The sequence below is a fragment of the Thermobia domestica genome, chromosome 10 (genome assembly GCF_964235325.1).
Source record: "Thermobia domestica chromosome 10, izTheDome1.hap1.1, whole genome shotgun sequence".
NCBI lineage: Eukaryota > Metazoa > Arthropoda > Insecta > Zygentoma > Lepismatidae > Thermobia > Thermobia domestica.
The window spans coordinates 267,806,274-267,819,507 of NC_137463.1; the positions used below are offsets into that span (position 1 = coordinate 267,806,274).

A 13,234-nucleotide genomic window follows, 5' to 3' on the forward strand; every position below is an offset into this window, starting at 1 on the left:
CAAGTTTCAGAAATACTGTTCCAAATGTTAGATGTGACTTCCTTTCACTAATCAACACACACCTATGTGTTACCTGAATGAAGAGTACCCACGCCATTGGATAGGGCGATGTGCTGAAGATGGTTTAACGCTTTTCTCATGGTCTCCTAGATCTTCAGACCTCACAGTTTGTTATATTTCACTGCCAGGAGTAAAGATGAATGACATTCATAGGATTCCAGAAAATCGCTTCTTGTTATATGTTACGGTTTTCAATCTATAATGATCAACGTTGAAATTGGAAATAGTTGATTTCGTCTACTTTCAGTTCGAATAGGTGTTAAAAGGAAGATGGCACCTGTTCTTATAACCCTAAATCGATATCATAAACACACCTCTTGCTAATTTTTTTTAGCGGTTTTGCTTTACGTAGATCAATGTCGAAACCGGAAGTTGTACTGGATCTCTACCAATTCCGGTTTTAGTAAAGACTTAAGGATGTAAATGAAGTATATTGTTGGGACGCTTGATCGGTTGCAGGAAATTGCGTTTCTCTATGTATTACCGTTCTTATTCTATAGTGAACAACATTAAAACCAGAAATGGTTTATTTTGTCTCACATCCGGTTTCAGTAGAGAGGTTAGCCTGGAGATGGAATACATTTATCGAAGCTTAATTGATTACAGAAAACCACTTCTTGCTATTAAGAGTCCTTATCACTGCGAAATTAAAATACCGCTAATTTTACAATAATTATATGATATCTTCAAATAGATAAAAGATAATCGAAAAGTATATCATGACCTCCCTAGACGATGTTATTATGCATGAGGTACCATTATCACAAGTTCCCTAGTAGCTTTCCGTGTGCAGTTATTTAGAAACGCGAAAATAAATGTCGATTTTCTAAATGGCTGGAAATTGAAAGCAGATAAATGAGTCTTGATAACGGTATCTCACGCAAAATAATATTGTCTAGGGAGGTCTTGTTCCACTTTTCGATTATCTTTTATCTATTTGAAGATACCACATAATTATAAACTTAGCGGTATTTTAATTTCGCAGTGATGAGGCCTCTTAAGTGTGCTTTTTATTCTATGGCCATCTACGTCAAAACCGGAAGTGGTTAATTTGTGTCATTTTGAGTTTGAATAATGGTTTAAGAGAGAAGATGGTACATATTTAGGACACTAAATTGATTCCAAAAACACGTTATCTCTAAGTGTTATCGTTTTTATTCTATGTAGAACAATATTGAAAACGAAAGTTGTAATGTGTTTCTACCACTTCCGGTTTTACTAAAGAATTAAGAAATGAAATCTGTCAGTTTTACGTCCCACGATTATGCCGGTTAGGCTAAAGGAGACGATAAAGAATTAAGAATGGAGATCTGTTGTACTCTTGGAAAGCATAATTGATTTCAGAAATCCCTTTTCTTTGTTTATTGCCGTTTTTACTCTATAGCAATAAACCTTACAGCCGGAAATGTTTAATTTCTACCATTTCCGGTTTGATCATCAGCTTAAAAAAATCGTTTCTCAATCTTTGATCCTCTATATCATGTCCAAAATTGGTGAAGATTGATCTGGTATTTTCTCGAATTTTTGTTTCCAGACAGACAGACAGACGAACAGGGTGAATATATGAAGGGGTTTCGATAAAGCAAATTTCTTTCTTTAACACATTCGTTTAAATCAATAAAATAAACTTAAAAGCAAAAAGTGTCACAAATTGTGCTAACATCTTGGCTAACGTTTCCACACAAATGTCTCATTCAAAGAATATGTACAATTGTGAGATTATACTTACGAAAGTTTTATTTGTTTATACATTTATAAAGGTTTCTTTTGTTATTTTTATACTTTCTATTATTACGCAATTACAATCAAAGGAAAAAATTCTACATATTATTTTCATCTAATGAAGTTTCGTGTTGATAAAAATACTCCGGAGTTTCGTACATAATCTCTTCACATATATTTCAAACCCAGGAAACATGAGTATAAAAATTCATTGAGGTAATACATAAACAACTAGAGATGCCCTGATGCGAGATCTTTGATGATATCGAACTCACATATACCGAATCGATCTACCATATTGGAAGAGGATTAAAAAGGTGTTTTCAGGAGGGCTCCATAGCAATTTATGTCTGTTTTATTGTTGATTGTGCTCCTAGGAAAAATTGTACGACGTAAAAATGAATGTTCTTTGGAATTTCATATGTCAAAGGTAAGCACAGTATTTTTTTTTTTTTTACACTGTAACAGTCAATAATGTACTTGTAATAACATTGGGTGAATAGGCATATGCATTGTCTTTACACTGTCAAAGGGCTCATAAAAACTACTACCTAGAGAATTGTCAAACTATTATTAAGTTTGCATATTTTTTAAACTATATGTTTATGAGTTGGAAATTTTACCAAAAGTATGTAAGGTGCAAGTATTCTGTGGCACCTTGGCGAAAATGAAAATGAAATCTTTCAGTTTTACGTCCCACGGTTATGCCGGTTAGGCTAAAGGAGACGGTGATGATGAGAGATGAGTGAAATGGTGGAATGAAGTAAGTGGGAGGAAACGGGAGAACCCCTAGAAAACCCACGAGCACGGTGTTTGTCCACCATAAAGTTCACTTGGCGGAGGCTGGGATCGAACCCGGGACCCCAAGCACTAGAGGTGAACAGGCACCTTGGCGAGGCAACTGTTTGGTTGTGGAGGGAGTAAGCCTACTTTATCTACATTGAAAATTGCTAAATGATGACAATTACTGCATAAAATAATCCTGACTCACTGTTAAAAGGAACAATTGGTCCATCTCTCATACAAGTCGCACGTTATTTATCGATATTCTTTATATATATATATATATATATATATATATATATATATATATATATATATATATATATATATATATATATATATATATATATATTTACAAATGGTTTCATGTTCTCTTTAGCAGACGTTTCAGCTGACTGAAACTTGCGGAATACGCCATCTTGGGAGATGTTATCTCGAATCGAATGCTACAATCGAGTGCATGCTCCAATCAACATTGCGACATACGGAAGGAATCTCTAATTCTTTATTTTATCTCATTGGTGTAAGTGATTTATTGAAATCAAAGTATTTTCTGCAAATGAATGGTTCAGATCAACAGCGAACTGAAACGATTCGAATCTTTATTCACTTCTTTTACTGATATGTAAATTAAATTAAGTCGCTGTATTTATGACTCAGGGAACTAACCTGGATTAAAGTACATTTTCTATACTTTATGTAATATTTTGAAATTGCCCAATTAGTTTAATAACGTGCATAACTCTATACAGTGCAGTTGTGTATCTGTTTGTCCGTTTGAAGTGACTCTCAAAATTGTCACAAGTGTGTAAAATCAGTACAACGAATTTCTATTAGATGTCTTTCGTGGGTGAGTTGGTAAATTCGTCGCCTTTGTAATCAAGACCCAGGTTCAAGTCCAGGTAGAGGACAACTCCCGGTGCAAACCGAGTAGTGATTCGGACCCCCCTTTAAACTGATAGGTGCCATCCTTCATAACCCAGCTATTGCATAAGAGCATTCAGACCAAACTTATTTCTATCCACATGTTGCATAATCTAAATAAGTAAAGCAAATCTAAATAAACAAACAGAAAAAAGAAAGAAAGAATTGCCTTAAACCAAACAACTGTGTTCTTTTTTTAATATGATTTATACCAACCCTGTTATTATACCGTAACTTTGCATTAACTACTTTTTACATATTCCTTACATTATAATTACGAATATGTACTCTTTCAATAATACAACACTTACGTTGTGTAAGATGATAACCAAGCTCATTAGATAACAGAAGCCAGCATAATACTTACCCCAAGCGATGGTTGGGTACAAACAACAGGTGAAACCCTTGTACAGGCCGTAAACTGCGATGATGTGGTACAGGAAGATGTTTATCACATTGGACCATTTGATGTGTTGTCCTCGAACAATTGGCTTCACATCGACTGGGGGAGGGACGTACGGGGTTAATACTTCTTGGGCAGCTGGTCTCGGTCGGACAGCAGCGCCATTCTCGTGGGGATAAGTCGTGTTGTTGGGAGGCATTGTTTCCTGCAAATAATAAAAATGATAATATTAAAAATACATTCTATAAATGCAAATATAATATATAGGTTATAAGAAACAGTACTTATCGTAGTGGTAACACAAAATCAATTAAATCCTATGCAAATGACAAACTAGATAGCAACATGGGATTATTTGTGAGGTCGCAGATTTGTGTTTGAAACAGTTAATATTTAGAGATTCGGCGAAAATTCGAGGCAGTTGCCGCGGTGAGAGGAGGGGGTCAAATGGAAGGATTTGATGGTTAAGGTATAATTATATTTGTAAATAAGGACCTTATTTTTTTTTATTATTTGTAGGTGAAATTATTATTTAAAGTGAGAAGTTCTTTGTTTGAAGCTACGAAATTATTTATTAGACTAGGATTAGATACCGTATCATTTATAATGTAAAGTAAAATACCTGGGTAGTGGTAGCTATGTTCTTGAAACTCAAAGGATTTGATGGTAACCTAGACTATTCAGAACAATCTGTCCCACAATGCACAATCTATAATTTAATTGAAGTTAAACTACTTCTGGTATAGAAAACAGTGTAACATTGCCTTTCCCTAATACCAGAACGGGTCCCTTTTGGTTTTACACATAGTTAAAGTTCAGCGAGAAATGTCCCTTCGAAAGCCGAGAGTTATTCTTTTAAATGCCTTTTAAGTTCTCATCAAGTGTACAATCCACTACACAGCATATTACTAGAGACTGGCCGTAGAATTGACAACAAAACCACAATACATTTGATATATCACTGGACATCCCTCCTCTACAAAAAAAAAAAAAAACTGTCTTATAAGGCTTAAGTTAGACCTACTCCACCAAAACAAACATCAAAATTTCACAAAGCACCCACAAAATGGTTACAGAATTGGTCAGTAGAAAAAAGGCAGAAAACACTGTCTTGAACAGTTTGTCTATCCTCTCTGTTATAATCTCAATCATCTCCTGCAAGAATTGTTAGATCTCAATAGGCTTATTGCAAATTTTTTATTTGTTTCTTCTGAACAAGAATAGGAGACATGACATGGAACAAAATCAAATTTGATATTTCAAACCTTTTTATATGTTTCATGACCTATACATGGTTAAAAAGCTATTTTTGATGTCAGTCTCTCTGTCATCTAATTTTCTTTTAATTCATGGGTATGTTACCATGCCTAGATACCAAATTTTAAGATCTTCATGAGAATCTATAAAGTGGTTTCTGTATTTTCAGCTTTTTTTCCAAGAATGAGGGTAATGTACTGCCAACTGAAAATCAAAATGAAACGAAATGAAATATCTCAGTTTAACATCATCAGAATAATGCCCTCTTAGGCTAAGGGATACGATGATTAAGGCAAGTGAATGATGATGCAAGAATTTGTGGAATAAGAAAGTAGGAGGAAATGGGAGAACCCTGAGAAAACCCACGGACACGATGTTGTTCATCACAAATTTACTTGGTCGTGGATCGAACCAGGTACCCCATACAGAAGAGGTGGTCGCTCTACCACTGAGCTACTATGCCAAAGTCGATTTACTCGAAATCAACTCTAATAATTTTATTTATATTTTAGAAATCATACATTCATACTGATAGTGTAGCTGACTGAAAGTATCAATTTTCAAATTACGTTATTCATATTCATATCTACGATCTCTAATACAGATTTAAAAATAGTGCAGATTATTTTCAAATGTTTCACATTTCACAAATTCGTAAAGCTATATGTTATTAATCTAGTGCAGAAATTCTCTCATGAGTACAGGAATTATTTCGGGTCACCATTTAAATAAATTTCTGTTTAACGTCACACAATTATGTCCTTTATGCTAAGGGAGACGGGTGATTAAGGCAAGTGAATGATGATGTAAGAATTAGTGGAATGAAAATGTGGAAGGAAACGAGAGTACCCTGAGAAAACTTGCGGGCACGATGTTGTGCATCACTATCTTATTTGGCCGAAGATCAAATCAAGGACCTCGCACACCAAAGACAAGTGCTTTACCACTCAGCTACTTTGTCTTCTGTTGACATTTTAGGAGTTGTGGGATTAGGTAAGGTGGGATATATTATCTTGTCTAAAATGGCGGAAATTCTTATGTTCGAGAAACCCGTTGTTGAGAAATCTTGAAAATTAATGTTTTCTCGTCTTGTCTCGTAAATTTTGTAGAATACTCGCTTTCGTCCTGATTCTCATAAAGGTTTTCTCGTCTCCATTTGTACATTTATGTACAAAATTTATGCCTTCATTTGTTCTTAATTTCATCTAGAACTGACCAGAATCTTTGTGCGTCTCGAGAGGTCCGTGACACACTGGCGGATTCAGGGGGGAAGGAGATCGCCCCCTTCCCCAGAAGAGGAAACTTTTTGATTTTGTATATAAATAAAACTCATCCAAGAGTTTGGTTGGAGCTCTTAAAAGTAGCTCTAAGTAGCAGTATTACACAATCACCGCCCCCCCCCCAGAAGTCCGTCTTGGATCCGCCCCTGCTGTGACATATCAATATGTAAACCATAACTATTATTGCAGTATATTGTGAAATGACTTGATGCATCTTTCACCTTGATAATCGCTCTTCACTATATTCGTGTAATCACTTTATCAATTTACAACTTTCATATTATGACCCATGTAACGTTAGAACAGTGTTTGAGGTCTAAGAGTGAACCTATTGTCCATGAGAGTCGTGAAATTTCTTTTTTGTCTCGAATCTAAAGACACTTCTTGTATCGTGGGCAAAACTAGTTGGAATTCGAACCCAGGATCTTCTGATTGCTAAACAAAAACACTAACCACTAACCTACGCGCTTTCGATTGAATTCAAAATTCTATAATCATGAAGATGGTTTGCAAGTACAACACTTTTTGAGAAAATTAATCATGAATCGTTGTATAGGGCTACTTATTAACAGATTTTTATCTTTATGGAATGCCCCTCCGTGTTATCGCATACACACACACTCATTCTCTCTCTCCTTTTCACGCTCTCGAGATTAACCATATTGAATTAATGTTTAATTAAATGTTAGTCTCCACTTCCTTCAAGTAGAATTTACCTTTCCAAAGGGCCTATTCTGTTGCAATGATGTGAACAGACTTATGACGAAGAAACTATGTAGATTCTATATTCCAAAAGCAAACTGTCCTAAAATTAATGGAACATAGTCCAAAAAATAAACAAATAAATAAATAACGAAACATGGGCGTTGAAGTTAATGGAAAATCAGTGAAAAAAAATTAAGTCATTCATATACAGTATCTGAAAACTATAATAAGGAGATGGCTAATTGAAATGAAATGAAATCTTTAAGATTTGCGTCCCACGATTATGCCGGTTAGGCTAAAGGAGACGGTGATTATGAGAAATGAGTGAAATGGTGGAATGAAGAAAGTGGGAGGAAACGGCAGAACCCCGAGAAAACCCAAGTACACGATGTTTGTCCACCACAAAGTCCACACGGCGTGAGCTGGGATCGAACTAGGCACCCCAAGCATCGGAGGTAAACGCTCTGAGCCACCGCGCCCCCGGCTAATTGAAATATTATTGCAAAGACGTAATGAAGAGCTTAAAAACTATGTATAGCACGTAAGGTAAATATGCATAGAATAGTGTCAAAAGTCAAGTTGAGCAAAATCAATAATAATGATCAAGCATATGTATCTTCTGCGAATTACCCAGGGAGCCCCACGCGGAGGTTATGTGCTTGAAATATCTCACATCTTAATTTGGAATCCTCAGACTCATTTTAGCAAACAATGTGACTTCTGACCCGATCATATGACACAGGCAGGTGCTTATGGGAAACTGAATACGCCCTTTTGTGCCCTTGCATTCAAAGATTAAGAAAAAATGGGTAATACAAGTTAAATTTCCGAATTTCTCCACCATTCTGAATTTTGTAGTCAACCCTACCTGCGTCCACCTCGATATGTTGAACGCTGCAGCCAGCTTATAGGCTTCTGTGTTAGAACTAGACTGTTACATGAAGAAGGTTTCGAACCGATTTTTGCACATGTGTCTCCTGAAATCCTTACTTTAAGAATTCTTCCACGATTCTAATACTTTCTGTACACCTAGTATAATTGCTCGAAAGGAAAGAAAACCCTTAACCAAATATTTTTTGGTCCTTGTTAAGTAAACAGTTTCCTTTCGTATTTTGGAAAGAAAGTGTGACAATCTTTGAAATTCCTTCAACAGAGTACGGAAGCAGTTAAAGTGCGTACGTGCCTTGATGTAATAAAACGAAATGTCTCATACAGGAAGCCCCTTGAAATTTCCCATGGTTTACTCTGTCTTCAATTACAGACAAAGTGGGTTTTGATCTTTTTTCGTTGTCAATGTCATTACATGAAACAAGTGCGTTTTGATTTTAATACACGTGAGGTTGTGTGTTATGTAATCCACAAAAGATTAAGAAAAGTGTGGGAATCTGGTCAATTTATTTAGTTGTCGTTCGCATTTAGTTTAAATCAAATTGTCATTTTTTTTTTTTTTTTTTTTTTTTAATCATTAACCATCCGTTTCTGAGAGAAATTGAAGGATGTTACTTTCTGTCGCATTGTTGCCAGATATTTTTTTTTCTTTCAACGAAAGTAAAAGTTTTCAAGTTGTATGTTAGGAGTATAAGTGTCACAGTTAGATGAAAATAAACAACGAATAATACAATCTGCTAGTTAACGGCGTATTTTGCTATACAAACATTACATAAACAAATAAATAAGAAATTGTTCTAGCAAAACCAAAGTTCAATTATTATTGGCAATGACTGACATACTTTTTAACGCCACAAAAGTTCATTTTTTTTATTTTCTCAGGGTCATGGTAGCTCAGTGATAGAGCGTTCAGTGACGTAACTAGGGGTGGGCAAACGGGGCTTGAGCCCCGGGCGCCGAATTGGAGGGCACAAAACTGGGCATATATTTATTTTCATTGTAAGGCAAGGAAAGGAGTATGAGCAAACTAAAGATAATAAAAGTTATCTCAGAAACTTAGCAGAACAACCAGTTGCCAAGCTTAGGATCATACCCATAGAGCATAAGTTATCTTCAAAGCTATCTTTTGAGGACATTGTAAAAATCTTTGCAGCCAAAAGAGCCTGCAAAGTTAAATTTTAGCTTTAGCTTTTTGTGTTTTCGTTTAACTTACATCGAATTAAGAGGTTTGCAAAATGTCTGAACATAATATTCGAGACAACAGCTTGATTGCTTGTCATCTATTTTAAAGCAACAGACTATTGATTCATTCTACACATAAACATCCCGATATAATTCCAGAAACATTGTAATTTGCAGTTATTATGATAAGACTATAAGAATATGTCAAGCATCCTACTCTCAAGTTATTTGGCAATGAAATACTAATTAGTTTGGTGTTCTATCCTGTAGTAAACATTAAATTATGTACTCCAATTTTGAAATCAAGCTTTACCACTTGAAGCAAAATTAGAAAAAAAAATGAAATGAAAGCTTTGAGTTTTAAGTTCAACGGTTATGCCGGTTAGGCTAAAGGAGACGGTGATGATGAGTGATGAATGAAATGGTGGAATGAAGAAAGTGGGAGGAAACGGGAGAACCCCGAGAAAACTCACGCACGCGGTGTTTGTCCACCACAAAGTTCACTTGGCGGGGTCTGCGATCGAACCCGGGACCCCAAGCACCAGAGGTGAACGCTCTACCACTGAGCCACCGCGGCTCCAAAAAGCAAAAATAGAATAGTAGAATTACTGTGTGATACCAATATCAGGTGTAGTCGGGGAGCGTTTTGGTTTGGTTGGTCAGGGGAGGGGGCGCTAAGCTGAGTTCTTGTTCGGGTGACAAATGGCCTAGTTGCATCACTGAGAGCGCTTACCTCTGGTACGTGGGTCCCCGGTTCGATTGCCGGGCAGGTAAGTTTGTGGTGAACAACACCGTATCTGTGGGTTTTCTCGGGGTACTTCCGTTTCCTTCCACTTTCTCATTCTACTAGTTCTTTCATCATCATTCACTTGCCCTTATCACCCGTCTCTCTTAGCCTAAATGGGATAATCGTGGGACGTTAAACTGAAAAAATTCATTTTTTATTACTTTTTCGAAAAGTATCCGTGAGAATTTCCACTCAAAAATGTTATCTCTTTAAATCTATGTGATGTCTCGACTGATAACTCTTATGATTGGTAATACAGTAAGTTAGACAAAAATAAAACATCTGACAGCTAACAATAATTTTAAGCAATATCTCACCAACCATAAGCGCCGACTTGAAGAAAATATTGGGGGAGGGGGCAAAACAATGAATAAATATATCATCATATTCAGCCGTTTTCTATTAACTGTTTGACGAAGGCCTCCTTCCCCCTAGTTCTCGGTAAGCTGCATCCAAATTCATGTCCTAATGCAAATTTGCCTAAAGGCTTTAAAACAAATTCAAGTTCAAAATTTGGGAGTTTCACTGCAACTTTGCGCCCACATTAATCTTCACTTGTAATAATAGTGTTGCCAGAGTGTTGGTTGAAGCTTTAGGGCTCCATTAAACACAGTTTTGAAAATGGCGTTTTGTATCGAACAAGAAGGCTCTTACTATATTGAGTTAGAAGCACGACGAAGTTTACGACAGAAGTTCTTGCTTCTCTTTGTTAATTCTTCCTTGACTGGATTATATTGGGGGGCAAGGACCCCACCTATAAATATCGGGGGGCCAAAAGCGTCCTGTCCCCCCAAAGTCGGCGCCTATGTCACCAACCATACTATTTACTGCCACCTTGCTAATGCCATAATTAAAAGCCTAATGAGAGAACATTTCAGTGTTAGTGTTAACAAAATAAAAGTGGCATGATTCTTGTAAAGAAACAATTTTTACGTTTACAAATTAATGCTCTTTTCTTCCATTTTTTCGAAAAACTATGCTACTCGTTTTGTTTGGACCAATGAAATCTATTAATTGACATAAGTTAGAGAAGTATCATTGTTAAACAAAATGGAAAATTCAGAGTTAATTATAATTATGGAGTATATCTCAATAGCCACACTATATACTGTATTGTCTTCCTGCTATCATAATTAAGAGCTTGAGGAGTGCAAATTTCAATTAAAATTTTCATCTAAATCGCTAGTTTCGTTGTCCTACAAAGTCAAATTTTCTCTAAACCTAAAAATTATCAAAAATTACTCATGATGTATAACAGTCACCCATATTATTTTGTTGAGCTTAACGTGATGTATCAAATGGTCGAATGGTACCGTATATATTTTTTAGGCATCGAGCTAAATGGACGTTTTATCTGATACAGGCACCATGTCTTCGTGGTCATTTTGAAAACCGTGACTCATATGAAAAATCTTTTGCTACAATGCTGTTTACTGTTTGAAGATCTATCGCACGAGGTATCATTCGACCCATGCTTCCATTAAAAATTTCGATGTTGGGCCGTGAGTCCCCATGAAAGGCGGCCCAGGTAGCCTATTATTTATAACATTGTGGTATTTAATTTGGTGTTGATGATTTATAATTAAGGTTAATTATTGGTTGTTAATATTATTATAAATTGGTTAATTTGGATTTGATGATAGTGAATTAGATAGATAATTAATTAAATAATTATATTTAATGTATGTTATTAAATAGTTTATTTTTAATTTTTATAATAATTAAATTAATAATGATTTAGGGCCTTGCATGGGCAGTGTGGTTATTGGTTATTTTTTTATTTTTTTTTTATAAAGTTTTAAATTTATAGTTTGAATTTAAGTTTATTTAATTGGTTTTAGTTGAAGCTAATGATTGTTTGATTTTGTTAATAATTGTTTAATTTAGATATTTTAAGAGAAATTATTAACTTGGTTGCTGTTGATGTATTTTAGTTTTGGTATAGAAGGGTTGAGATTATAGTTATTAGAGATATAAAAATTTAGGTTTTGAATTGCGGGATTTTAAAAAAATGAGAATTGAGTTTTTTTTAGTTTTATATGTAGGTTGAAAATTATTTTTTGTGTTTATTGTAATATTTTAAATTTTTATTGTTATAATTATTTTGTAGGTGATTTAATTTTTGTGGTAAGATTTTTTTATACTTGATTTTAGATTTTTACTAATGTTTTTACATATTTTTTTTAATTATAAAGTTTATAAAATAATGTATATATATATATAATTTTTTAAATATAAAAGTTTGGTTTTAAATAATGTAAAAAATTAAATTAATTTTTATATATTTTTATACTATCTAACCTACCAATTATTAATATGGTAGGTTACCTACCAATTACTCGAAGTAGCTCAAGTGGTAGAGCGTTGGCTTCGCATTCGGTAGGTCGCGGATTCGATTCCCGCTGCCGAATATCCTGATTGGGGTTTTCCAGGGTTTCCCCCCAATCCTACCAGGCAAATGCCGGGATGGTACCTACTAAAACAGGCCCTGGCCCATACCTTCCCAAATCCCTTCCATTCTTGTTGTTATATATCCAGTATAAAATGGCCTCAGAGCTGTATCTGGTAATTGTTAAATAAATAAATAAATAAATAAAATAAAAATATATTTACCACAATATTTTTAAAAGATTATAGTAAGTGTTCCCAATTATTCTTAATAGTAAATTGTTTAAAACATTAGATATAGTTGCAGTTTTTCTCTTATGGCATGTATAAAACAATACTTGAGGTCCACAATGTCAACGTCCAACCTCATGATAATATCCATCGGGAGAGAGTTACGTTGGAAACTTTTGCAAGACCCATGTAAAATTGTAAACTCATCATATACCTATTATAGTCTGGGTTCTAGCTGGCCCCCTCAGTTTTTACCTTCTAGATCTACCACTAATCTTGTGGCCAGTTCTACCGGCACATTAAAAAAAAAGTAACCAAATTTTAGCCCAATTCCACCTACATGACTTCTCTTTTTTAAAATTTTGCAACCAATTTTTAGCAACATTTTATTTTTTTTATTGTAATCAAGTTTTCGCCCTCTCTTATCGACACAATTTCTCTAAATTTAGAAATCAATTTTTCAAAAGTCCTAACGACAAGATTCTCTTTCAATTTTAAAATTTATTTTTCACTGAACCCTAAGAATATCATTCTCTTTCAATTTTGAAATATTTCTTTTTCACTAAGTTCTCCGGACACAATTCTCTTCATAATTTCAAATCAATATTTTACTAAGGGCTACTG

General features: G+C 34.8%; 1 protein-coding gene across 3 annotated transcripts in view; it reads right to left on the minus strand.

The window, feature by feature from the left end:
• The window catches only part of LOC145663204 (acyl-CoA Delta-9 desaturase-like), a 116,143-nt gene that overhangs the window by 34,930 nt on the left and 67,979 nt on the right, over positions 1-13,234 (minus strand). For all 3 annotated transcript variants that reach the window (XM_081729556.1, XM_081729557.1, XM_081729558.1), the window contains exon 2: positions 3,857-4,097. In XM_081729556.1, the coding sequence (XP_081585682.1) occupies positions 3,857-4,091 (235 nt within the window). In that variant the 5' untranslated portion in view covers positions 4,092-4,097. The remainder of the gene's footprint in view (positions 1-3,856; positions 4,098-13,234) is intronic.